The following is a 22082-nucleotide window of genomic DNA, read 5'->3' on the forward strand; positions in this document are numbered from 1 at the left end:
GCGCGATGAAAAAGTGGTGGTTGGTCGGGGAGGAAGGGCTGAGTTGGTGCGCAGCGCAAAAGTGTTGGTGTGGAGGCCAGATCTTGCTGAAATCGGCGTGCTGACGGCCACCAAAAAAGGTATCGGGCGATTTTCGCAGGTCGGAGTGGAGCAAGAGCACTTCTTCTTTGTCATTCGCTTTCTTCCTCCCACATCATCCTTTGCAACCCGCAACCTCGCTGAAACACACATCAAGCATGGAATCCTCAATAGACCAAGTGGCCGCCAAGTGCGGCAAGCAGCTGGACACTTTTCAACGCTGCATCCTCGCCAACCAGCAGAACCCCTCGGCGTGCGAGCAGTACAAGACCGAGCTCTCGCGCTGCGCCGCCTCGGCCGTACCTCTGCTCAACGAGATCAAGAACCGCTGCGTCGCCCAGGTCATCGCGTACGACCGATGTCTCGAGCAATTCACGTCACAAGGCGATGAGGCGCTCGAACGCAATTGCACGCCCAAGCTGCGCGACCTGTGGTTCTGCACCGAAAAGGTCAAGAGGGAGGTGGAGGAGAAGGGCAATGCGGATGTGCAGAGGAGTAAGGAGCTGGGGAAGGAGGCGTTGACAAAGTGATGCGCGACGAATGATAATGCTGAGGATGATCCGATGGGGCGCGGTCTGGCACGGGCATGAAGGGCATGAGGGTACGACATTGCCGAACATGCGTGGTATATGACGTACGGGACATGAAAAGGAGTCATTCGAGCGCAATGGAAGGGCTCTGTGGGTCGTAAAGGGGAAGTCAACTCGAGGGGCTAGGCAGCCATAGCAGGTGCAGCGACAACGAGACCGCTCGACCGGGTTGCATCGACCATGGCGAGTTTCGGTGTCTCACCTGCAGCAGCTACGGTGGACGCCGACTCGACGGAGCTCGATCTCGCTCCAGTCTCGTTGATGGCCGTCGTACGACCCGCATCGGTGCTCGCAGCGCTGAGCTGGTGCTTCGGAGTCGACAGCCGTCTCAGCTTCTGCCAGACCTGCTGTGAAGACCTCTTCTCCAGCTCGACTTGGCCCTGACGAGAGGGAGCGCGAGACAGGCTGAAGCGCTTCGCGAGCGAGGCACGGCGTCTCCCAGGGTGTTCTTCTCCCGTGTCGACCGGGGGTGCATCCTCAGACACTGTTGCTGCGACCGCGCTGGCAGCCGCGGGGTCCTTCTGCTGCTCCACCGTCGCTTCACCTGCAGCATTCGCGCCCGTCTTCGCACCAAACCATCCTCCCCCTTCCACCGTCACCGTCAGCACCGCAGTCAACCCGTCCACCGCAATGCCATGGTTCACCCCCTCTGCACCTCCCTTCATCAGTCCCGCTACGAACATCACCTCCGACCTATACCGTTTCCCCATGAAACTCGTCCTACCATCCTTCCCCTTCCCCTGGGCCTTGCGCACCACCTCGTTCCTCCCAACATCATACCCGTCGGGAACGATCATATGATGCTTGCTCAGCTTCTCCTCTTTGCTGGTAGCCAAGAACCATGCTCCGGAACCTTGTTGTTGCCAGGCCCTAACGTGGTTGCCTCCGACGAGAGACTCTATGCATGTGCCAAAGACGTGATCGAGCGGCGTGTAGATCTGGCGAAAGATGAAGTCCTGATTGAGATCGCCACGGGGGTCGATGTGGGCGGTTTGATAGCCACCGCCGTGAAGACCGAGGCATTCGCGGTCGAAATCGAGCGACCGGAGGTAGGACTGGAAACCGGACCGCGTGAGGAGAAGGGGAGAGGAATGGGAGGAGAGGATGACGTTGAGCGGCTCTCCGAGTCCAGGTGGACCAGCACTGTCGAGCGAGGTGCCGGAGTAGACGCGCGGATCGACAAAGCCGTACTGGTTCGTGGAGATCGTGGTCGTGCTGGTAGAGGGAGGAGGGGGGAAGTAGGGGATGCATGTTTGTGAGCCGTTCGTGAGGGTGGTGACGGTGGAGATGAGGGTGGGGTCTGTGACGGTGGTTGTTGGGACAGAGGTGGTGATGCGAAGGACGGTGAGCGTGGTATCGTCGATCAGTGCCGGGTCGGACGGGTCTTCGAGGCCGAGTGTCCGGCCTTGCTCGTCTACCTGGACCGCGGGTATACCGTCGTCGGCGAGGATGTGAGAACGAGGCTTTGCCAGAGGAGCGGTCGCGAGGTCTACGTCGCCTTGCGCACCCTTTGGCTCGGCAGTATCGCCCTTGACCTGCTTCTGCGCATCTTCGCGAGCCTTGCGCGGGGTGATGTACTTCGACACTACCGCTTTGAGCGGCCGAAAAGGCGTCTTGATAGTCGTTGGCATCGTTACACCTTGACGATACGACAGTCAGGCTGTTCGGATCCAATCCGGTGGGAGGGGCGGGACACCCAAGAAGACGGTCAACTCGAGCGTCTTTTATGTACGGCGCAGCAAGCAGTCATCGGAGTCTGATTCTTTGACATGGAATGCACTCCGCATGTCCATCCCCCTTCATGCACCGTCTCTGACGAGCTTCCTCGCGCCGTCCTGCGGCTTGCCTATCTCGCGCATCTGCAGCCGCCCATCAAGCTCGATCTGGTATAAGCGAACAAGCTTCGAACCCCTATCGTGAACCTTGTTCGCAACGCACCACTCAACGTGGATGGCGAGCACGAAATGCGGCAAGAGAACGAACGTGCCAAGCCGAGAAGGACCCTTTCCTTTGTTGGACAGCTTCGCGCCCCCACCACGCATGGAATTCGGCGCTTAGGCGGGAACGTTTTCAGGGGTCCACGCAGCGCAGACACTCATGCATGCCCGTTCGCACATCCAGTAAAGGTGTGCGATTGACACAAGCTCCATCGACAAGATGCCAATCGACGCAATCCGCGCAAAAGTCTATTCCATTTTCAACTGAAGCCAGTCTCGAACCGCGGTGTGAAGACCGGCAGGGGGTGCGCCTCGGTGTTCAACACCCACTTGTTCAACGGCAGCGTATCCCTGTCCCCAAAGAGCAGATACAGATACTTCAACGTCTCGGATAACCAGAACGTCTCCATCTTATCCATCTGCTTCGGTCGCTTCGAATCCACATCATCGATACTACTATACCCGCCGCTGGGGACCTTGCAGTGTTTCTCGAAGGCTTGGAAGATCTGCCAGCCCCACTCGCGATAGATCTCGTCGCCGGTGAGGGAGAAGGCGATGAAGAGGCTCTCGACGGTTTCGGGGCGCAGGATGTTGCGCGCGTCGATGAGCGGGTTGGGCCTTTTCGAGTAGGATGGCGGCGGCTTCTTGATGTACCAATCCACGTTGCGCGGGATGGGCGCCCGGTTGGCAGCGAGCATCTGCGCCTCGGTGATGTTGGCGTCCGTGGGGGTGACGAAGAAGGCGATCTCGGGAGAGAGACCCGTGGCGGTGCGCGTGTAGGTGTCCATACAGGTGCGAACGAGCTCGTGGCCCAACCGCCAGTCTTCCCGGTCCGTCTCATCGCCCGTGCCCACGTCCGAGATGGGCGGGAGAGGTCGCTTTGTCGTGTCACCAAAGATGTCGGTAAGGGAGGTGGAGCCGAGCATCATCGACCCGCCGAGGAAGCACACCAGATGGTCCTGCTTTGGGACGAGCTGCATGTACGGACGCCCGTCGGGCATGCGGCGCGGCGCCAGTTCGACGGTGAACATCAGCGGCGGCTTCGAGTGGATCGACGGCTTGGTCAACAGCCGCTTGATGCCCCTGAGCGCATTGTCGTACATATCGCGGTAGACGTCCTCCGAGCGGCCCGTCTGGAGCCACTGCTTGATGAGGTACTCGTAGTATGAGTCGCCACGTGAGCCGAGTCGCACCTCGCCATTGTAAAAGTGACCGTTCATCGGGTTCAGGAATATGGGCAGCAGACCCTGGTAGTGGATCAAGCGCTTGGTGGCGTTGCGCACGACTTCCATAGGTCGCTCTGCGATGCGCCAGTACTCGTGCTCGCCCGTAAGATGCGCGAGGTATTTGAACTCGAGCTGCACCGTCGTCGCTTCTGCAAGGCTGGACGAGTTGTTGTTGTTCAGATCCGGAAAAGCTTCGCCCGTCTCGAGGTCGACTTCGCGGAGCGGCACACCGGAAGGCGTGTCGAAGGCCGGCTTGAGCCGCTCAGCCAGATCGACGGCTTTGTCGATGAACATCTGTGCGTCCTCCTCGTTGGGCGTGAATGCCGGGTGTGGTGGATCGCGAATCAATGCCGCAGCAGAGAGCAGACCGCCGAGGGTCCGAATGGTTGTCTCGAAGACGTTCATGCGTCCTGGCACGTCCCAGCTCAGCTCGTCGCGGACCCAGTCGCGAGCTTCCTCGTAGTCGTCTTTGAGTCCCATGAGGATGAGCGTGTCGAGCGTGTCGACGATGGTGTAGCCGATGCCTTGGCCATGCTTGCCGCTGAGGTTGGAGCCATGCTTGCTGATGGGATGATACTCGTCGTAGCCCCAGGCGTCTCGTCTGTAGGCGGACCAGGAGTGCTTGAAGGCGCCGAGGACCGCTTCTTGTCTGTCCGCATCGGCTCTGCGTAGTGGCTGATCAGGAAGGGGCCGTGTGGGCGGTAGCGAGTAGGGAAGAGAAGGCTCTCGTTTGTTGGAGGGATAGTAGGGCTTTTCTGCTTTACCCCAGAGGTCCTTCGGGACGGCAGGCTTACTGCTGCTGCCCGATGCGGGAGGTGATGAGGGATGCTGCTGAGTTGGCCATGGCTGTTGTCGTGCTGAACTCGATCTGCCGAGAAGATAGAACGGAAGCTCGCCGCCATTCCTATATGTGAGGACGGCTAGGAGGAAGAGAGCCGCCGAACATGCCCACGACAGCCAACGCCACGAGGTTCGATACCGTGATGCAGGCTCTGACTTGGACGATTTGGCGGACTTTGGCGTTGTCCCCTTGTCGTTTGTGGATGCTCGTGGTGCTGATGTTTGCCGAGCGGTGGAACGCTTTTTGAGCTGATCGCCGTTGGCGTGGCTCTTGGGCGGCATGTCCGCGGGTAGGTCGACCGATCGCCAGCCCAAGAAACAGGCTTGGTGTGAGCGGGCTAGACGTGAGAGGGGGATGGCGAGAAGGAACGGCGCGAGAACGAGGTGGAAGGCAGAGTGGAAGCGCTCTCTAGAAGAAACAGCCGGCTCAAAGCGCGAAGGTCAGGGTCGCGTGCGGAGGTGTGTCGGCGTGGAAGCCGCCGCACGGACAAGATGGGCGCGGAGAAGCCGTTCTGGAGGTTGTCGATTTTCTTCTGAAAATTCAAGAGCAGGCGTCAAAAAGTCGCCGACAGGTGCTAGGGCTGCCTACAGTCATGCGGCGCGACATGTCGACCGCATGGTCACTCGTGTATCTCGGCATGGCCGTCGTGGCGGCTGGGAAAGCATGCACATGAGTCGGAGCAAGTCGGGTCGGAGTTGCCGCGAGCCAGACCCAAGGGCGTCGGTCGCGGACAAACCGACCGTAGTCGCTCGCTGTGTCTGCCATGGCGCCGATGCAGCGCTGTGTTGTCAAGTGACCTTATGAGACCGTCTATGTTACAAGTAGATCAGGGCGGGAGATGGAAGAAGCCAGGCCGAGGAGCGTGCCCACTTTGTGAAGGTGGCAAGATTGGGCTGGTCACCCACCGTGCAGCGTGCTGATGAAGACAACCTCGTCGCCATCCTGCAAAACGTAGTCGCCTTCGCCTTCGAGCTCCCAGTCGCTGTTGTTGATGAGGACAAGAATGCCTGGTCGGACCGAGTCGCCGTCGACAAAGAGCTCCTCTCGTTCGGTGATGAGGTTCTTGCGGATGTATTCGATCAAGAACGTGACATTAGTCTCGGTGCCCGCCGCATCCTTGCGTGGCAGGGTGAGAGAGTGCCTCTTGTCTTGCGGTGGTGCCAGCAGCAACTCGGTGCCGCCTCCAAACTCGACCTTGACCTTGACCGTCTCTGTCGACGCCATCCTTGCCGCGATATTGCGTCGGCGTTGCGCTCGTCTGTTGTCCGCCGTCCGCGTGTGTCAGGGTGGGGTTTCGATGGAGCTTCAAGAGAAGAAAGCGTGCGTACCCGACCAACCTCGAAAGAGTTCTGGCCAGATCGGAAATCGGACGCACCAGCTCAGGGTCCATCTTAGGCCTAACATTTGGAACTCAAGCGCAAAGTTGCACTTTGGTCACGCTCCCACAGCGCGTCCTGTGTGTGTGATACGATGACTTCATCGCACCGAGCAACTCTAGACCCTGGTCACTCGTCACCCACCTCCATCGCAGTGGTGTACAACCGGGGCAACATGATCTCATCCCAATGGAGCGGAACCTGAACCGAGCGGCCACTCCAACCGCCGGCATTGCCGTTCCCTCGCAAGATTGCGTTTTTCAAGTCGATGGCGTGCACAGCCCTGTCCCCACTCATGGGTTCAACCGGCGGTCGGTTGTCAAGCTGAAATGACGCTTGTTTTCCCCTTTCTCACATGTCCCTTTCCAACCCCGCGTGGCCTCGCTGTTTTCTTGGCCAGTTTGTCTCATATGTCTCTTGGCCCTCGTCAACCTTCCTTATCTCTTCCCACTTCATCCTTCTACTTCCCTCCATCCAACGGCTGCAACGTCTACGTGGCATCCACATGCTGTCGTCGTGATGACCGCCACGCAAGTCCGCACCATCCCTCCCGTCGTCGAGGCTCAGCAGTCGAAAGAGAGCAAAGAGATCCATACCAGTGAAGATACCCCTGCTCGCGAGACACCCTCAACCAAGATGGAGGAGAACAACGATACCTCCAAGGCGCAACCCAATGGTGATGAGCAACAAGCATCAGCGCACGACCATCAGCAATCGTCCGTGGTGAAATCCGAATCAAAAGAAGAGCCCAAACACGAGCACAACCACGACAATGACGATGACAAGGCCGCTGCGCTGCTCATCCAGCGCAACTACCGCGGCTATCGCACACGCCGTCAGCTTGACGGCTGCAACATCTCAGCCGACACGCGCTGGTCCGATGCCGTCCATCGCATGCGTCTCGAGCAGGCCAACAAGCACTCTGCCAACGACCGCAACGATGCCAGTTCTCGATGGAAGCGCGGCAAGCTTCTCGCTGGTCAGCTCTCCGGTGGCGAAAAGATGGATCCATCCTCCGAAAAGGACGGCGGCAACGGCCGGACCGACGAACCCGTCGAAGGCGGACCGTCGCTCGAATCGCCCAAGAAGGAGGAGGACGAGCACTCGATCGTCGGCGCCGACACCAAGGTCGGCGACGTCCCCGGCGCCCAGGACGGCGGCAAGGTGGACAACATCCGCAGCATCGCCGATCGCAACCAGAAGGGCTTGAAGATGATCGAATGGTGGACGCGCGGTGGCAAGGCGCAGGAGCTGAGCAAGATGATGGAGGAACAGTACTGGTTGGAGATGGTCGATCGAAAGCATCGATACGGTTCCAATCTCAAGTACTACCACCAAGCATGGCAGCAGGCGGACACGAAGGATAACTTCTTCAAGTGGCTCGACGAGGGCGAGGGGAAGGAGGTCAGCATCGACGATTGCCCGCGGGAGAGGCTCGATTCCGAGTGCGTCATCTACCTCAGCTCCGAACAGAGGCGCAACTACATCGTCGACATTGAAGATGGCAAGCTCATCTGGCGGCGCAACGGCAAGCCGGTCGATACGGCGCGCAACAAGCACAAGGACATGGGCAAAGGTCGCGGCATCGTCGACATTGGCGAGGAAGAGCAAGAAGAAATCCGCGCCGACCGCGAACGTCGCGCCCTTCAACGTGGTGTCTCCGAAAGTTCGCTCGATTCCTACCTCGACGGCACCTCCTCCTCCTCCTCTTCCGACTCGTCCGATGGCGAAGAGATGTCCAAAGACGAGCGCAAGGACGAAGCGAAGCACTACCAATCCAAACGAAGCGGCAAATCTCGCCACCTCGACGCTCTCAGCCCCTCCAACTGGTCCGACATGCTTCTCCGCAAAACCATCGGCAACAACACCTGGATCTACGTCTTCAACTCGCGCCACGAACTCTACATCGGTCTCAAGCAGACGGGGTATTTTCAGCACTCGAGCTTTTTGTATGGTGGCAGAGTGCTCTCAGCGGGACTGCTCAAGGTGGACAATGGTACATTGACGAGCTTGTCGCCACTGTCGGGGCATTACCGGGCTGGAACGGCGCATTTCCGGTACTTTGTCAAGAAGCTGCAGGATTCAGGGGTCGATTTGGATCGCGTAGCGCTGTCCAAGAGTCTACTGATGCTGGCAGGGATGGAAAAGTACGGAAAGGTCATGAGCAAGGCTAAGTCGTCAAAGAAGCAGGATAAGAAGAAGAAGGAGAAGAACCGAACCGATGCGAACGGAGACGACGAGCAAGGGAAGGAGAAGGAGTCGCTGGCAAAGAGGCTCAAGCAGAAGTTGAGTCTGGGGTCGAAGAAGGGCAAGGACGACGAGGTTGATGCTGGTGAGGAAGCCGATACCGAGGACAAGCCGAGCGGCTTCGCGAGGCTGAAGGAGAAGCTCAGGTCTTAGAGTTTCGGCACGACTCGATACATGATACCAAAATGCGCACTTTTCTCAGACAAGGATGGTTTGAAGAAGGATGGACGATTGAGAGGTATGCTACAGTGAGAAGACGAGATGCAGATGCGAAGGGTTGAGATCAGAAGAAGGCGTAGCTCCTCTCGCTCGAGGTGAAGGACTGGATCGAGTCCCTGTTCTGCTGCTTCGTCCTGCCGACGGCCTCGTCGAATTCGAAAGCGCCGACGCGGTTCAGCTCGTCCATCGTTTGGCCTGCCCACGAGTGCGTCGAGTAGCGGCTGGCAATGCTCTCCTCGCCCGCCTCCTGGCGCTCCACCTGCTGGCTTGCGGCCTGCTCTTCGACCTCGCTCCACCAGTCCTGCTCCTGGGCGACGGGTCGAGAGATTGTAGCTTTGAGCTCGGCTTTGCTGCTTTCGCTGCGGCTGTGCTTGATCAAGGTCGAGCCATAGTTTCGTACCGTCTTGAGCGAGGATGTGAGAAGGTGTGTACGCTCGTCGGCCTCGAGCGTCGAAGTGGACGCGACCGAGGGTGAGGCGGAGGGGGCACGACGGTGAAGAGGGATGGCGTGGATGATGGCTCGTGCAACCGAGACCATTAGGTCTTGAGGCTCATTCTGAGCGATACTAGGGAAACGAGGGGCAGAGATGAGGGCAAGCATTGTTGTGATGTGCTAAGTGGTTCGTGTGTTAGAGGTGGTGTTGTGTGTGAGTGGGATGTGATGAATGAGGAGAACGAGTCGACCATCGCCGAAACGAGGTCTGCTTATATGTCTTTGAAGCCTCATGATGCTCCACGCTACATCGTGTCAGGAAGCTCATCCTATTGAGCTTGATGAGGGTATGATCGTGACGAGGTGAACGACACATGTCAGCGGATTGATCACGAAGCGCCCCCGGATGAGCCTTCTGACACTTTCTCCAGCCAAAGTCGAGCTCGCATGCACGCCTGCATGAGCTGCATGAGTTGATCAACGATTCGACACGCGTGTCAGGTCTCTAATCACCGCAACGGAAAGTCGGATCGAGGTGAGGGGAAGGTGAAAGGGAAGCCCTTTTCTGATCGTCGCGACGCGTCGTGCTCATTAACGCCAAAAATGAATCTCAGCAATTTTGATCAAGGAGCTGACAGATGGCATTGCAGGTGCGTGTTGGCTTGGATACGAGGCAATTGTATACACGAGGCAAAGGACATTGAGACGGCTGGGAAAACCCTCCCCAACACGTTGTGGATCGTCGGGTGAAAAACCCAGCAACTATGTACATGAGAAACACATGAAAAGAAGATCAAGCCTAATGGAGACAATCACACATCGCCTGATAAGAGGACGCGAGCTTGCTGCAGCTCAGTCAAAAGACAGTTCGTCTTCGATCGTAGGTGATTCTTCCTGAAAAGCTTCAGGGGACTCGTAGTTCTTGATAGTTGCCTCGTCGGTCACGATCCGGAGCTTTCCAACGAAAATTCTGGGCATTTTGACGCCAGTCACCCGGTAGAACTTGGCCCACACTGTTTTAACCTCTCCGAGTCGATCCTTGTTCTCCGCAACGTAAGCACCGAGGAGATAGCTGAGTCTACTGTCGCTCGGACCAGGGATAAGATCGTCGAAACGCCAGACTCTTGGTCGGTAGGGCAACCCTTTTGAGTCAAAGATGCCCTCGAAGCCCGGAAATTGAATCGGATGCTTGAGGAGCTCGAGCATCTCAGCCAGCGCATCCTTGTTTGGGCAACGAATGTTGACTGTCGGCCCATCAAACATGATCACAGGCGGATCCTGGACCTGAAATACCTCGAATCCGTCCATCATCTTGTACAGCGTCGACATCACTTGATCTTGCCAGCCATCGACCTGCTCCTGATCCTGAGCGATGTTCCTAAGCTTGTGGACCATCGGTTCGGATGATAGCTTGCTGCTTCCTTTCAGGTAAAGGTCTATGAAGTCAAAGTCTGAGCATTTGACCTTGTCCCAGAAGTGAATAACTTCGCATCGAGGCTCGGTGACCTCTTCAGGAGGCGATCTGTGGTGGCTTGGGTGATTGCCGCCGTTCACGCTCGATTCGTCACCCGAGCTAATTGGCTCTCGAGCGACACTGTCGGGCTCGATGCCGTTCATTGTCGTAGTTAATTCGGACAATTAAAGAGGGAAGGCTTGGCCGGTGCCTGTTAGGCTGAAGACAAACTGCCTCAACCTCAAAGCGGCCTTTTTATGCTTTCTCAAAGATCAGACTGCGCAATGGTCGTGCCCGGAGCCTGAAGTCGTTCGAGGTATGCTTCACCCCTTGTCTTGCCAATTGGACCGTCAAAAACCATCTATGGGAGTGCGGGCGTCCCCAAATCGGCAGCCGCTTGAACAAGTTTTGGCTTGCCACGATAGCTTCGTGGTGGGGACGGCAGCCTTGATACGGTCACGTGTGGGGCGGACTGACCGACGGAAGCATCAGGGGTTTCAAGACTGGGTGCACCCTGCTTTGTGGTGGGCGTGTCCGTCCTTGGTGCGGGTCCGACATCTTGCACTCCTTCTTGAAGCGCTCGCCATTGAGATGTCGGGTCTCGCTTGAGGGTTCAGGGTAAATTCAAGCGCTGGGTATGGACACGGAGAGGCCAACGGAAGTCCGAGGATCGACGGCGTGGCTTTGGAGTCACGCGGTATGGTGGGTATCGCGAATTGTGCCTGACAACAGACCCGAACTTACGCAGTCGGGCCAGAACGAGGCACCGAGCCGAAGCCGAGGACGCCGGTGTCGGCAACATCTCTGCAAGTCGCCGAATCCACCCACCGCTTGGCAGACTGATTTGAGAAATGACACGTCCGAGCAGACTTCACACAACGCCACGAATCGCATTCCGCAGGAATTGACGAGTCCAGTTGGGTACAACCCTGGCACCGGTAAAAGCGTTCGTGTCCACCGCCAACAGCTACACTTCACCAGCTCTATTCCTCCAGAACGCCCATGCCTGCTTGCTCTCGGGGCTGTGCTCGTCGACGACGGAAACCGAAGCTTTCTGCAAGTAGATTATCCGGCCTGACTCTCACCGCGTCGTACAGTACTTGCTGGCCTTCCCTCGGACGCCAAACCACCAGAGGAATTGCTTCGGCTTATGCGTTCCGACGGATAAGCCGCCCGCTGGCTGACAGCACGCAAGCGAAGTTGATGGAGCGACTCCATACAAGCAAGCGTTGCTGCCACCTTATATAGCTTCGCTTTGCCCCAAGCGTACGGTCGTCACGTCATTCTGTCTCATCATCAACTTTGCTGAAACAAACAGCCGCGTCGTCCAACTCAGCCGCCGGTCCGGACCCCAAGCAGTATTCGCATCCTTTTGGGATACGCAACATCGCATCGAGTGTTACTCACGTGGTTACACTCTTGCTCATGAATCGGCGCGGGAGGCGATCCGGAAGAGGTCATCTTCATCATTCACGTTAGCTTTGTGCGTGTTGAAGTAGCGCCTGCAATAGCTCGGCCTGTGGGTATTCGCACAGCTGCATCATACGATGCTGTGCACCTTGTCGACAGGGATCAACGTTTCCAGCCTCTGGAACTCGACGACTGCATCCGTGTGACTGATCGTGTCCATCTTCAGCAGCTCGATTCGACCGCCCTTGTGCTTCCAGAAAGCCCAGACGTCCTTGCCGTTGGGAGCGCCCTGGCCAATCCTCGTCAGCCCGAAGTCCTCGCTCACGCCGCTGGCGGGCGTGATTCTCGAGAGGTAGTAGGTGGACGTCATGCCCTTGCGGCCGAACAACGATAGAGGGCTTCGATGCTTGATCTTGCCCACGAGTCGGACGCCCGAACCATAGAGCGCTTCGTCATGCAGTGTCTGCGCTAGGCGCGAGTCGCGTCGTCGGTAAAAGGCGAGGTCGTTGTGCGGAAAGTCGACGACAGCTTGTTTGTGCTTCCAGAGAGGTAGACCAGAGCGGATGTACATGTCGGCATCGTCGCCTCGAAGCTTGTCAATGTCGACCTCTTCGTTGGCAAGCGAGAGGAACACCCAAGAGAAAGCGACGATGCAGAGCGTAAGAATCGTACCGCGAAAGGCGGGAACCATGTTGATGAGGGTGGCGGCGGTATGAGCACAAGATCTGGAAGAGCGCCAAGTCGAGTCGAAGGGGTCCGCCTTGCCTTTATGTGATGCTGTGCGCGCGCGACGCCTCCGGCTCACGGGCTGCTGTTGCCGGTCAAGCTGCTTCGTATCATGCCGATATCATCGCTTCATCTTTGCTCTGTGGCGGCTCGGCGCGGTCGCCAAATGCGAATATCGGCGTCAAGAGCTGGTCATGTGTGCACTGGGTCGATAGGGTTTGCGCGACGGCATCAGGTCCGAGGGCCATTCACACTTCTTCAGGAAGCTCTAACCTCATATCTTCATCCCAGACGTCATCGAGCTGGAAAACTTTTGTTGGCTTTGCTGTGCTCTTACAAGATCAGAAGATGCTACGTCGAAGCCCATGCGTGCCTCTGCTTAGATCGAGCCCGGGACGCTCGTTGGTTTGAGGCATTGATTCTGCACATCTTTAGGAGTCGTAGTCGATCATCTCGGGCTTGACGGAAAGGAAAGGAGGAAGCATGTCATTTTTGCCTCTTTTGAGCTTTTCGAGAAGACCGATGAAGATGCATGCGTCTCCAGTAAAGATCCTCTCGTCAGCCGAGTCGTCCTGCAAGGTGTAGTACTGCGCAATGACGATCATGTTTCTCTTGTCAAAGTGGTCCGGAACTGCCTTTGCATACTCCTCGACCTCTTGCTCGAACGCTTTCATAGTGTGTTGAGGTAAGCCGTAAAAGCGGTACGCGGCGGTGTCGTTGCTGTTGAATGCCTTGGAGTCGACCCACATTCTCAGACCGTTGATGTGGGGAGCCGATTCCCAGAGCTTGTCGGCAACGTCATAGTTCTTGCAGCACACTTCGACGATCGTTCCTTTGAAGGAGATGCATGGAGCAATAGATCGACAACCTTCGAGCTCCTTTTCCCGCATGTAGCGGACAATCTCATTCGTGATGTACTCCTTTTCGATTGGCTGAAGGTCGGTGGCCGTCTCCTTGCGCTCATAACCAATCATGTCGGGCAGTCCGAAGCCCATTGTATTGGCCGAGCTGTTCCAAGGGGAAGCTTTGTCAAGCAGATAATCGATGTTGACGTCTGCCTTGCTTGGGTTGTAGACAATGTCCCAGAAGTGGCGCAAAAAACGATGAGCGGGAGAGGTCGCTGCGTTTGCGGCAGGTGGGTGGTCGATGGGACGGTCAACGTTGGTCCAGCTGCTTTCGTTTGCAGCTTGAGGCCTCTCGTCGTCTGTGTGGAGGGTCTGATGATCAGGAGGAAGGGAAGCGTGTTTGGTAGTGCAGCCGAGCTTGATGCAGCGGCTCTCATCCGCAACGCGAGGCTTGCTGTCGTCCTTGTTGACGCTCATGTTGGAACGAAGATCAATCGAAGAGATGAGTTGGTCTCGGTGAGGGGAAGGTCGTTCGGAACGAGCTCGTCTTGGGTCGTCGAAAGGCTTTTATCGCAATCGTAGGAAGTGCGAATTGCTGCTTAGCAGAGAGATGCTCAGTCTTTGCGCAGCGAGAAAATTGTCCAATCGTCGCTGCATCAAAGAATGCCAGCAGAACACGGCTGGCTTCTCTTCGTAAGTCACATTTCATCTCGTGAACCATCACATGAGATGCACTGACTCGACGGGCGCCTGGCTGCATGTGACTTGCGCGAAATTGACAGAGCGCTTCGTCAAGGATGAAATGCACATGCAGACGACTCATGCTGCTTCCGTCGTATCTTCTACGGGCACAAGTCACGACGACGAAGTAGTCAGTTGACTCGCACGATTGGAATACAGTGGGGTGCGACAACGATAGGGATAGAAGATCATTGTAATCATACAGCAGCGACAGAGGATTCGTTGTGTGAAGGGGACAAGTGGCTGCGTTGTCTACCACAAGTACGGCTGCTCAATGCACCAGCGCGGCGAGATGCCGTCAAAGAGCGGAAGAGGAGAATCATCGCAGATGGTCGCCCTTTCGGTCAAAAAGATGAGAGCACCGGAAAGATGCCTCGTACTGCTGCCCTCCTCCTTGCGGAATCTTGCCCAAACGGCTCGAGCCCTGCCGAGTCGATCCTCGTTTTCGTCGATGTATTCATTGAGGCGAGGAAGAAGCTGCGCCTCGTCATTGTGTCGCGAAAGACCCAGGAAGGTCCAAAACGCCGGCTGGAAGGGAAAGCCTCTCAACTGGATTCTGATGGAGAAGGGAGCGGTCGAGTCGAAGTTGGCTAGACACGCAAGACTCGTCTCAAGAGTGGCATTGTCGGTGCAGCGGATGCTGATGAGCGAGCCTTCGTGGGTAACGAGAGGAAGATCCTCGGGTTGGACGTCCATCGATCCGTAGAGCCAAGACGTGAACCCAGTCTGCTCCGTTTCGCTGAGTTCGTGAGGAACCGACACGTCTGTGATCGTCGTGCGCGCTTGGATGCTGTGTGTCATGTCCACAGGCGAGACCTCGACGGGGTCAAAGATGTATTCGTCGCTGAGCGTGAGGTCGTTGGAGATGATCCTCTCCCAAAAATGGATGATCCGAGGCGGCGCAGGAGCCACCTTGCTCGACGATTGGGTGGACAGCAGCTTGCGCGGTGCTTTGCCCCCGGTGCTCTTTCGTGCAGTTGTCTTGGTTCGCGCCATTTCGCTTCTTCTTTAAGAGAGAGCAGCAGCCGTTCAGAGCGCGTCAGCTCCCGCAGCAAACGATTGATTCCACCAGAGCCACTTACAGAGACGAGCGAGGTATGGAAGGTAGGTTGTTGCGGTGCTCAAAGAAGGCGATATCTGCGACTTGGCGATGTATGAATCGGTGATGAACAAGGGCCGAAAGGATCGTCCTCGATGAAGCGCAGAGCGGCAAAGCGCAGTCGGACGGGCGCTCGGGCCTCCGTCCCACGATGTCGAAAGATCGCCATCAAGCTTCATCCTTGTCAAAGGGGAAATGCGCAGGCATCGACACTATATGGGCGGGCGGAAGAGCGCAGTGTGTCGACTCGCTGGTCAGAGCTCGGAGCTGCCGACACCAAAGTGCCAAACTTGAGACTGTGGATACGCCGACAGGTGCCGGAAGAGCCGACGAGGAAGACTGTCTTGGTTTGCCCTCTCAACCCAGTGTGGCGAAATCAGCTGCGCGTGCGCAGCCACTTCATCTCGTTCGGACAATGTTGGTCTTGGCCTTCAGTCAGAGGCTCAACGTCTTCTGCTCGCATTCTGGATTAGATTCGGACCCACACATTTGCTCAAGTCACAGCGCTGCGGAGCAACACTCTATCGTCACATGCAACGCTGAACCAGTCCTTTCGGGAGTGAAATCTTGAGATTGCAATGATCACTCAGACGGCCGTGCCAAACTTGTGCAGACCCTGCAAGCTGGGAAGACGACGAGGCTTGTTGCCCTGGAAGATTGGCAGGGTCTTGTTGCCAGAGTTACGAAAGGTCTCTGCGTCGGTCACGATGATGACATCGCCTGTGAAATATGACTTGTCGACACAGGGAATGCTTTCGACGCTGGCGTATGCGATTCGCCACTTGCCGAGTGCATGTACGTTTCGGTCAGCGTAGCTCTGGACGTCCTTGGCGAGCTGAAGTAGGTCTTGACGAACGGACAGGCCTTTCAGGGACCAGAAGATAGGCGTGAAGGGCATTCCTTTGGTCTTGATCTGAGCATTGAGAGGCCCAAGCTTGCCATACTTCTCGATCTTCTGGAAGAGGCCTCCGAGGTCACCTTGGTTTGCGCAAGTGACGAGCAGATCGGGACCATCGAAGTTGATCACAGGCGGCGCCGCGGTGAGTAGATGCTTGGTGAACAGGCTTGTGATGTAGGTTCGGTCGTCTGTGTCGAGGCGATGAGCACGCAGCTTCTCGCCGGAAGCAGCGCTGATGGCAATCTCGTGCGTCATCTTGCGAAGTGACATCGGCTTGCGATTAAACATGTATGAGCTCCTAGGGTCAAACTGACAGCGAAGCAGCTCGACGGGTTCGAGCACAACCGTGCATTTGGGACCCTGGAGACTTGACGCCACAGCCGAAGCGTGCAGCAGCATGGCTTGAACACGCTCGTCGTCAGCAGAGGGAGAATTGACGACGTCTTGGCCTTCGACGGCCTCTGTCTCGTGACTTTCACTTACGACCTCCTCGATAGCGTCGGGGCCGTCTCGAGGCTCTACGTAGGCCGGCTCCTGACCCCTTGCGGCAACTTCCTTGGCATCCTCGGAGGTCGTCGTGAGAGCTGCGACATCATCGGAGCTCTTCTGAAGCACTTCGTCGGTCTCGAGTGCGTACTGCACGGTAGTGCGCGTCACGTCCTGCTGCGCAGAGGATTCTTCGTCTTTCGCCGCAAGATCCGTGTCGACAAGGGCGGAGAAGTAGTCGACCGCTGGTTTGATGTAGCCGAGTAGATCCATTTTGACGAAGCTGCCTCGTGGCACGATACAGCGTTCTGCGACAAGCAAAGCAGGCTGTGACGATCGTGAGGGGAAGAAAGAAGTGCGTTTGACCTGCGACGTAGCTTTGTACGTCCCTGGGAACTCGATGTGCGGAATCTTCCGGAGCTAAGTTACCCTAGCGCAAAGGGTTGGCACAGTGGGTCAAGGCTTTGATAAAAGGAAGGTGCGCCATCTCGGAGCAGCTTCGATCGATGCTTGTTTGACCATTGACCCACAACAAACGAGTGGTCCGCGCCTGCGCGCAATCTCCCTGCGCATCAATGCATTGAGTCGATCAGCTTGATGACGGGCGGACTCTTGCGCCGAGTGCGCGACCTACTCAGACGATGAAGCTTGTTCGCGGCCTTTTGAAACTTCATCTGACGGAACCATGTGCGCAAAAAGCGTTGAATGCAGAGGGCCGAAGAGGACTAGTATACAGGTCGAATGTTGGAATGCGATGCGATGAAGAACGAAGATGCAGGTAGACGGCGGTCGAGATCAATCGGATTTGCGTGTTTCGCTGGCGCGCGAGGAAGAGCGCTGCAGCTCCTCTCTGTCGACTGGGTCGACGTTCTCGAGGTCTCGCATCATGCGGTCGCGATTGTAGGCTAACACTTTTGCGGCCTTGCTTCCAACGGATCTGCTGGGTTTGCCATCTGCGGCGAGGCTGACACGCTTCGACTTGGGCGAGGAAGCCGCCGGGCTGCTGTTTGGACTGGAATAGGAAGTATAGACGGAGCCTCCTCTCGAGGTGGTGCTGAATTTCCCGTTGATCTTCCAGCCGGAGCTTGAAGCTGCATCGCTGGATAAAACGTGGGACTGCGACTCTCTGAAGCCGTCGAGCAGCTGTTCCTTTTCGTCGTCACCTTCGGTATCGTCTGCATCGTGGTCGGCATGGCCGAAGCCGTTTGCTTGCGGGAATTCCGACGGCTGACTAAAGCTGTAGAGGATCCAGCCGAATGCGACAACGAGAAAGAGGCATGGAATGACGAGAAAGGCCCACGAGAGCGAGACGATGCTGCCAGATGCCTCTTCGTGCAGGCTCGGGCCCGGTAGCCGCACGCTCAGCAGCTCGCGAGCGGATGTGACGAAAGGCATGATTGTCGGGATCTGACCGATGCTGTGTTGACCTGCTGTGACTAAGCGCGCCGCCGTGAATGGACCGTGTATCGAAAGGGCCGGTCGATGCAAGCGTGCGAACAGTGCCGTCTGGTGAAGTTGGCCAGTGCAAACGAGGAACGGCCCAAGTGAGATGGATGGAACGACAACGATCTCGCTCGGTGCGCTGCTTCAAGATGAGGTCGATGATGAGCCGCTTCGATGCTCAGCTGATGAGGGCGACGATGTCAAAGGAAGGTCGGTACCGTCGTGGTCTGATATCGCAAAGCCGATGTGCGGAACGAGATGCAACAAAAGTAAGCTCGTGCATGCCGAGACGTGCCTCTCAACCAGCCGAGCGGGAGGCGTTTCACCTTGAGGGATAATTCGCGTGTCGCTGTAAGATTTCTGTTTTTGTCGGACGACGGGGCTGAAGAAAAATGGAGATCTGCAGATCGCTCACCGCCATCTGGTGCCGAAGTTTGAAGCCGAAGATCACCCAACTCGGCAAGGCGCCACTTTATCGCCATCCGACGAAACCTCGGCTTCACTCTGAAGTGACACCAAATTTCTCACGCTAAACGCATGCACACACGCCCGCTGTCAACGTCATTGCTTCGACCTCGCGCTCATCTGCTTTGCACGCTTGATCCCCTCTCGGAGTGACACAAGGCTCACAAAGGTCCGAACCATCTGATGACGATGTCAACTACAATCATGAAGAGAAGGAGGCACCCTCGATGTCATTTTGCTCGAAGGCGGTGCTATGCTTGTGATGCGCGTTGTCCGAGCTTTAAATTTGGCACATTCGAATTTCTTGCTGAGAAAGTTTGCATCAACGCACAGTTCAACGGCTCACGACGTCTTCATGCAGATTTTGGTTCTCGCACCCCTTTTTTCTGTGGTGCCAGCCTGCAAAGCTGCAGCGCCAAGTCACCGAAGTGCGATTTTCCAAAGTGTTCGTTTGGCTCGGCTCTCTTCTTCCAAACTCAGCCGCCGCTCTGAGGGGTTCTTGACAGCAAAGACCAACACTTCGGCTCGTGACAGCGGTCGTCCGACGTGCTCACTCACTTGCCCTTTGTCACTCGCTCGCTCGCTCCAGCTGAACCACGAAACCGACGTCCTTCCACATCCCTTCCTGATCTCTGCCATCCACATCTCGAATCGCATCAGCAACGCACTCTCCTTCATCGCGAAATCCGATCCACTCTCCTGAACACCACATCGAATCACAGAAACAACATCGATCCCCTCCCGTCCTTTCCGCAACTAGATCCATTGCCGCAACCAGCAGCTCCTCACCACCATGTCGGCGTCGTGGACTCGCGTGCCTGGCGATGGAGGCACTTCCGCTTCAGAACGCGCAGTGAGAGCATCTGAAGACAGTGCCACGCTCAACCAGCCCATGAGGACCTACGACGCTCCGCTGGCCGGTCAGCCCATCGGTCCCAGCGCATACTACCCCACCACGGCTGACTACAAGTCCGAAAAGGACTATGCCTACCCTTCCAGCTACGGCGGTGCAGGTCAGTGGGCCAACGATGGCGGCTCGCCCAACTCGAACAACACTTATCCTCCTGCACAGGTAGCCCAGCAGTACCATCAACACCGACAACAGCCCTCGCACGCCTCGGATCTGTCCAGTCGTGTCGAAGCCGCCATGCACAAGGGCAAGGAGGCCGCTTACGGCAAGCGTCCTTCCGTAAAGCGCAACGACAGCGACTCCTGGGAGCGTCTTCTCAAAGGCGCTGGCTACTCGAGCGAATCCGCCAATGCCAGCTTTGTCGGTCTCAACGGTCGCCACGCCGGTGGGCCCAAGCTCGTCCACCCTTCGGTTCGACTCTTGTTCTACATCATTGTCCCTACCGCCCTTTTCTGGATCCCTGGTATCGTTGCCCTACTCATCTACGATGCCCGTCCTGCAAATGACTTCAAGAAGCCTGCTGTGCTGGAAGTCGGCATCTTTTGGTGGTCCGTCTGGCTCAGCTCGATCTGGATCGGCTGGTGGGTCTGTCGCGTCGGTGCAATCCTCGTCCCCAGAATCCTGCGTTGGACCATCGGAAATGTGCATCAAAAACTGCGACGCTACTGCGAGTTCCTCGTCGCTACGGAAAAGTTCGTAGCATTCTTCATGTGGACCATTCTCCTCGTCGGTCTCTGGTTCGGAATCGTCATTGGCAACTTCCAGGGTGCTGACAAGTCGGCCATCGAGCAAGCCTCCTTGACGCCCACCAACTCGACCAGCACGAGTTCCACCACGATTGTCACACAAAAGAACGACAGCTCCTGGCCTTCCACCAGCGACTTTATGCTCTCCGGTTACCGTCTCTGGTTTGGTGTGTGCATCAGTGCTGCCATCTTGCTCGCCGAAAAGCTCGTCATCCAAGGCATCGCCTACAACTTCCACCGCGTCTCCTACGAGGACCGCATCTCGACGTCCAAGTTCAACATCAAGGTTCTTACTACGCTCTACGAGAACTCGAAGAACATTCAGCGCAAGGACACCTACATTGCTGCCGAGCACGAGGCGAAGCGCAAGGCGACCGGTCTTCACGTCGCACGTCAACGTCTTCGCAAGACCCGTGAGAAGGTGCGTGATGCAGCCTTGCAGAGCACGAGCGTGCTTGGAACCGTTGCAAGCGAGATTGCCGGCCAAGGCGTCTCGCAGCCCGGCAACCCTCGCTCGGTGGTCGCCGCATCGCTCAACTCCCGCAAGCAGACGCAGGCGCTAGCACGAAGGATCTGGTACAGCTTCTGCCCGCCTGGCAAGTCTGAGATCATTGTCGACGATATCGCCCACTGCTTTCCCGACGCCGTCACAGCCGAAGTCGCATTCGAGATTTTTGACCGTGACCTCAATGGGGACATCAACAAGGACGAGCTCGAGTCGGCCTGCATCGAGATTCATCGCGAACGACTCGCGCTGCAGCATTCGATGCGCGACGTCGACTCGGCTGTTGGACGACTCGACTCGATCTTCATGAGCGTCTACGTGCTCGTCTCAGCCATCATCATTGCAGCCATGCTTTCCATCGCCTTCAGCACGCTCGTCACCTCCTTCGGCACGCTTATACTCGGTCTCTCGTGGCTCATCGGCTCGACCGCTCAGGAGACGCTTGGCGCTATCATCTTCCTCTTCATCAAGCATCCCTACGACGTAGGGGATCGTGTCGACGTGGGCGATGATCAGTACATCGTCAAGGAGATGCGCCTGCTCACCACCGTCTTCAAAACGACCAACGGCAAGAATGTCATGATCAGCCACAACCAGCTTGCTACCAAGCCGATCGTCAATCTGCGCCGATCTGGATCCATCGAAGAGTCGTTCAAGTTCGAAGTAGCCTACGGCACTTCTTTTGCGCAGATCGAGGCGCTGCGAACCAAGATGGTACACTGGCTCGACGGCGAGAAGCGCGATTTCCTTCCCGGCTTGGACATCAATGTCGTCGACTTCCAGGAGCAAGGCAGTCTGTTGCTCTCCGCAGGCATCCGATACAAGTCCAATTGGCAGCAGGGTGGACTGAAGGCGCAGCGACGCAACCGATGGCTGTGCCAGCTCAAGGTGTTCTTGGCCGAGTGCAGGATCTACGGTCCCAAGGGCGATCCCAAGGAGACCTCGCTCAACCATGTCACCATGGTTCCATACCCAGCACCGGACTCGGTCAACACGTTCACGAGCGCCGAAGTGGGTGTGCAGAGCACGCTGGGCGAAGGCGATCGTGCATACAAGTTCATGGACACGGGCGCCACTTTCGGTGGTCATGATGTCTTTGACGAGGCTGGCAACGACGGCTCGATCGCTCCTGGTACTGCTCCGCCGTCGCGACCCATGTCGCCAGCCAACGCGCTCGAGCAGGGTCGTCTGCGAGGTCGAAGCCGTAGCCCTGGCGGCATGCCCGTTTCGTCTTCTGGCCCTGCTCCCCCTTACGCAATGTCTCGCCGAGGAGTGGGTCTCAGTGAGACGTACGAGCTGAAGGACCAGCCTCGACGCATCTAGACGGATTGTTGCGGACTAGCATAACTCCTTGGACTGCATTCTCTACATCTGCATATATATAACACCCATCATCTTCTCCCAGCAT

At 57.0% G+C, this 22082-nt stretch overlaps 13 protein-coding genes across 13 annotated transcripts; 3 read left to right on the forward strand and 10 right to left on the reverse strand.

The window, feature by feature from the left end:
• Window positions 1–236: 236 nt before the first annotated feature.
• Window positions 237–608, forward strand: PSEUBRA_006136 (Ubiquinol-cytochrome C reductase hinge domain protein; the record flags this gene model as incomplete). The annotated part of the gene is made up of 1 exon (XM_016439488.1): window positions 237–608. The coding sequence occupies one exon, from the start codon at window positions 237–239 to the stop codon at window positions 606–608; it is 372 nt and encodes a 123-aa protein (XP_016289818.1).
• A 182-nt stretch (window positions 609–790) lies between these two features.
• Window positions 791–2299, reverse strand: PSEUBRA_006137 (uncharacterized protein; the record flags this gene model as incomplete). Its single annotated transcript, XM_016439513.1, has 1 exon — window positions 791–2299. The coding sequence occupies one exon, from the start codon at window positions 2297–2299 to the stop codon at window positions 791–793; it is 1509 nt and encodes a 502-aa protein (XP_016289819.1).
• A 566-nt stretch (window positions 2300–2865) lies between these two features.
• PSEUBRA_006138 (Glycoside hydrolase, family 47) lies at window positions 2866–4953 on the reverse strand (the record flags this gene model as incomplete). The annotated part of the gene is made up of 1 exon (XM_059465704.1): window positions 2866–4953. The coding sequence occupies one exon, from the start codon at window positions 4951–4953 to the stop codon at window positions 2866–2868; it is 2088 nt and encodes a 695-aa protein (XP_059320323.1).
• Window positions 4954–5569: 616 nt separating this feature from the next.
• Window positions 5570–5896, reverse strand: PSEUBRA_006139 (Ubiquitin-related modifier 1; the record flags this gene model as incomplete). The annotated part of the gene is made up of 1 exon (XM_016439531.1): window positions 5570–5896. The coding sequence occupies one exon, from the start codon at window positions 5894–5896 to the stop codon at window positions 5570–5572; it is 327 nt and encodes a 108-aa protein (XP_016289821.1).
• A 671-nt stretch (window positions 5897–6567) lies between these two features.
• Window positions 6568–8448, forward strand: PSEUBRA_006140 (IQ motif, EF-hand binding site; the record flags this gene model as incomplete). The annotated part of the gene is made up of 1 exon (XM_016439492.1): window positions 6568–8448. One exon carries the CDS (start codon window positions 6568–6570, stop codon window positions 8446–8448), a length of 1881 nt encoding a protein of 626 aa, XP_016289822.1.
• Window positions 8449–8578: 130 nt separating this feature from the next.
• Window positions 8579–9115, reverse strand: PSEUBRA_006141 (uncharacterized protein; the record flags this gene model as incomplete). The annotated part of the gene is made up of 1 exon (XM_016439523.1): window positions 8579–9115. The coding sequence occupies one exon, from the start codon at window positions 9113–9115 to the stop codon at window positions 8579–8581; it is 537 nt and encodes a 178-aa protein (XP_016289823.1).
• A 684-nt stretch (window positions 9116–9799) lies between these two features.
• PSEUBRA_006142 (uncharacterized protein) lies at window positions 9800–10564 on the reverse strand (the record flags this gene model as incomplete). Its single annotated transcript, XM_059465705.1, has 1 exon — window positions 9800–10564. The coding sequence occupies one exon, from the start codon at window positions 10562–10564 to the stop codon at window positions 9800–9802; it is 765 nt and encodes a 254-aa protein (XP_059321733.1).
• Window positions 10565–11940: 1376 nt separating this feature from the next.
• Window positions 11941–12501, reverse strand: PSEUBRA_006143 (uncharacterized protein; the record flags this gene model as incomplete). The annotated part of the gene is made up of 1 exon (XM_059465706.1): window positions 11941–12501. One exon carries the CDS (start codon window positions 12499–12501, stop codon window positions 11941–11943), a length of 561 nt encoding a protein of 186 aa, XP_059321734.1.
• A 466-nt stretch (window positions 12502–12967) lies between these two features.
• On the reverse strand, window positions 12968–13858 carry PSEUBRA_006144 (uncharacterized protein; the record flags this gene model as incomplete). Its single annotated transcript, XM_059465707.1, has 1 exon — window positions 12968–13858. One exon carries the CDS (start codon window positions 13856–13858, stop codon window positions 12968–12970), a length of 891 nt encoding a protein of 296 aa, XP_059321735.1.
• Window positions 13859–14374: 516 nt separating this feature from the next.
• Window positions 14375–15118, reverse strand: PSEUBRA_006145 (Histone-fold; the record flags this gene model as incomplete). The annotated part of the gene is made up of 1 exon (XM_059465709.1): window positions 14375–15118. The coding sequence occupies one exon, from the start codon at window positions 15116–15118 to the stop codon at window positions 14375–14377; it is 744 nt and encodes a 247-aa protein (XP_059321736.1).
• A 689-nt stretch (window positions 15119–15807) lies between these two features.
• PSEUBRA_006146 (uncharacterized protein) lies at window positions 15808–16878 on the reverse strand (the record flags this gene model as incomplete). Its single annotated transcript, XM_059465710.1, has 1 exon — window positions 15808–16878. The coding sequence occupies one exon, from the start codon at window positions 16876–16878 to the stop codon at window positions 15808–15810; it is 1071 nt and encodes a 356-aa protein (XP_059321737.1).
• A 522-nt stretch (window positions 16879–17400) lies between these two features.
• On the reverse strand, window positions 17401–18000 carry PSEUBRA_006147 (uncharacterized protein; the record flags this gene model as incomplete). The annotated part of the gene is made up of 1 exon (XM_059465711.1): window positions 17401–18000. One exon carries the CDS (start codon window positions 17998–18000, stop codon window positions 17401–17403), a length of 600 nt encoding a protein of 199 aa, XP_059321738.1.
• A 1306-nt stretch (window positions 18001–19306) lies between these two features.
• Window positions 19307–21997, forward strand: PSEUBRA_006148 (Mechanosensitive ion channel MscS; the record flags this gene model as incomplete). The annotated part of the gene is made up of 1 exon (XM_016439485.1): window positions 19307–21997. The coding sequence occupies one exon, from the start codon at window positions 19307–19309 to the stop codon at window positions 21995–21997; it is 2691 nt and encodes an 896-aa protein (XP_016289824.1).
• Between the last annotated feature and the right edge of the window lie 85 nt (window positions 21998–22082).

The sequence above is a fragment of the Kalmanozyma brasiliensis genome (assembly GCF_000497045.1).
Source record: "Kalmanozyma brasiliensis GHG001 unplaced genomic scaffold PSEUBRA_SCAF8, whole genome shotgun sequence".
Lineage (NCBI taxonomy): Eukaryota > Fungi > Basidiomycota > Ustilaginomycetes > Ustilaginales > Kalmanozyma > Kalmanozyma brasiliensis.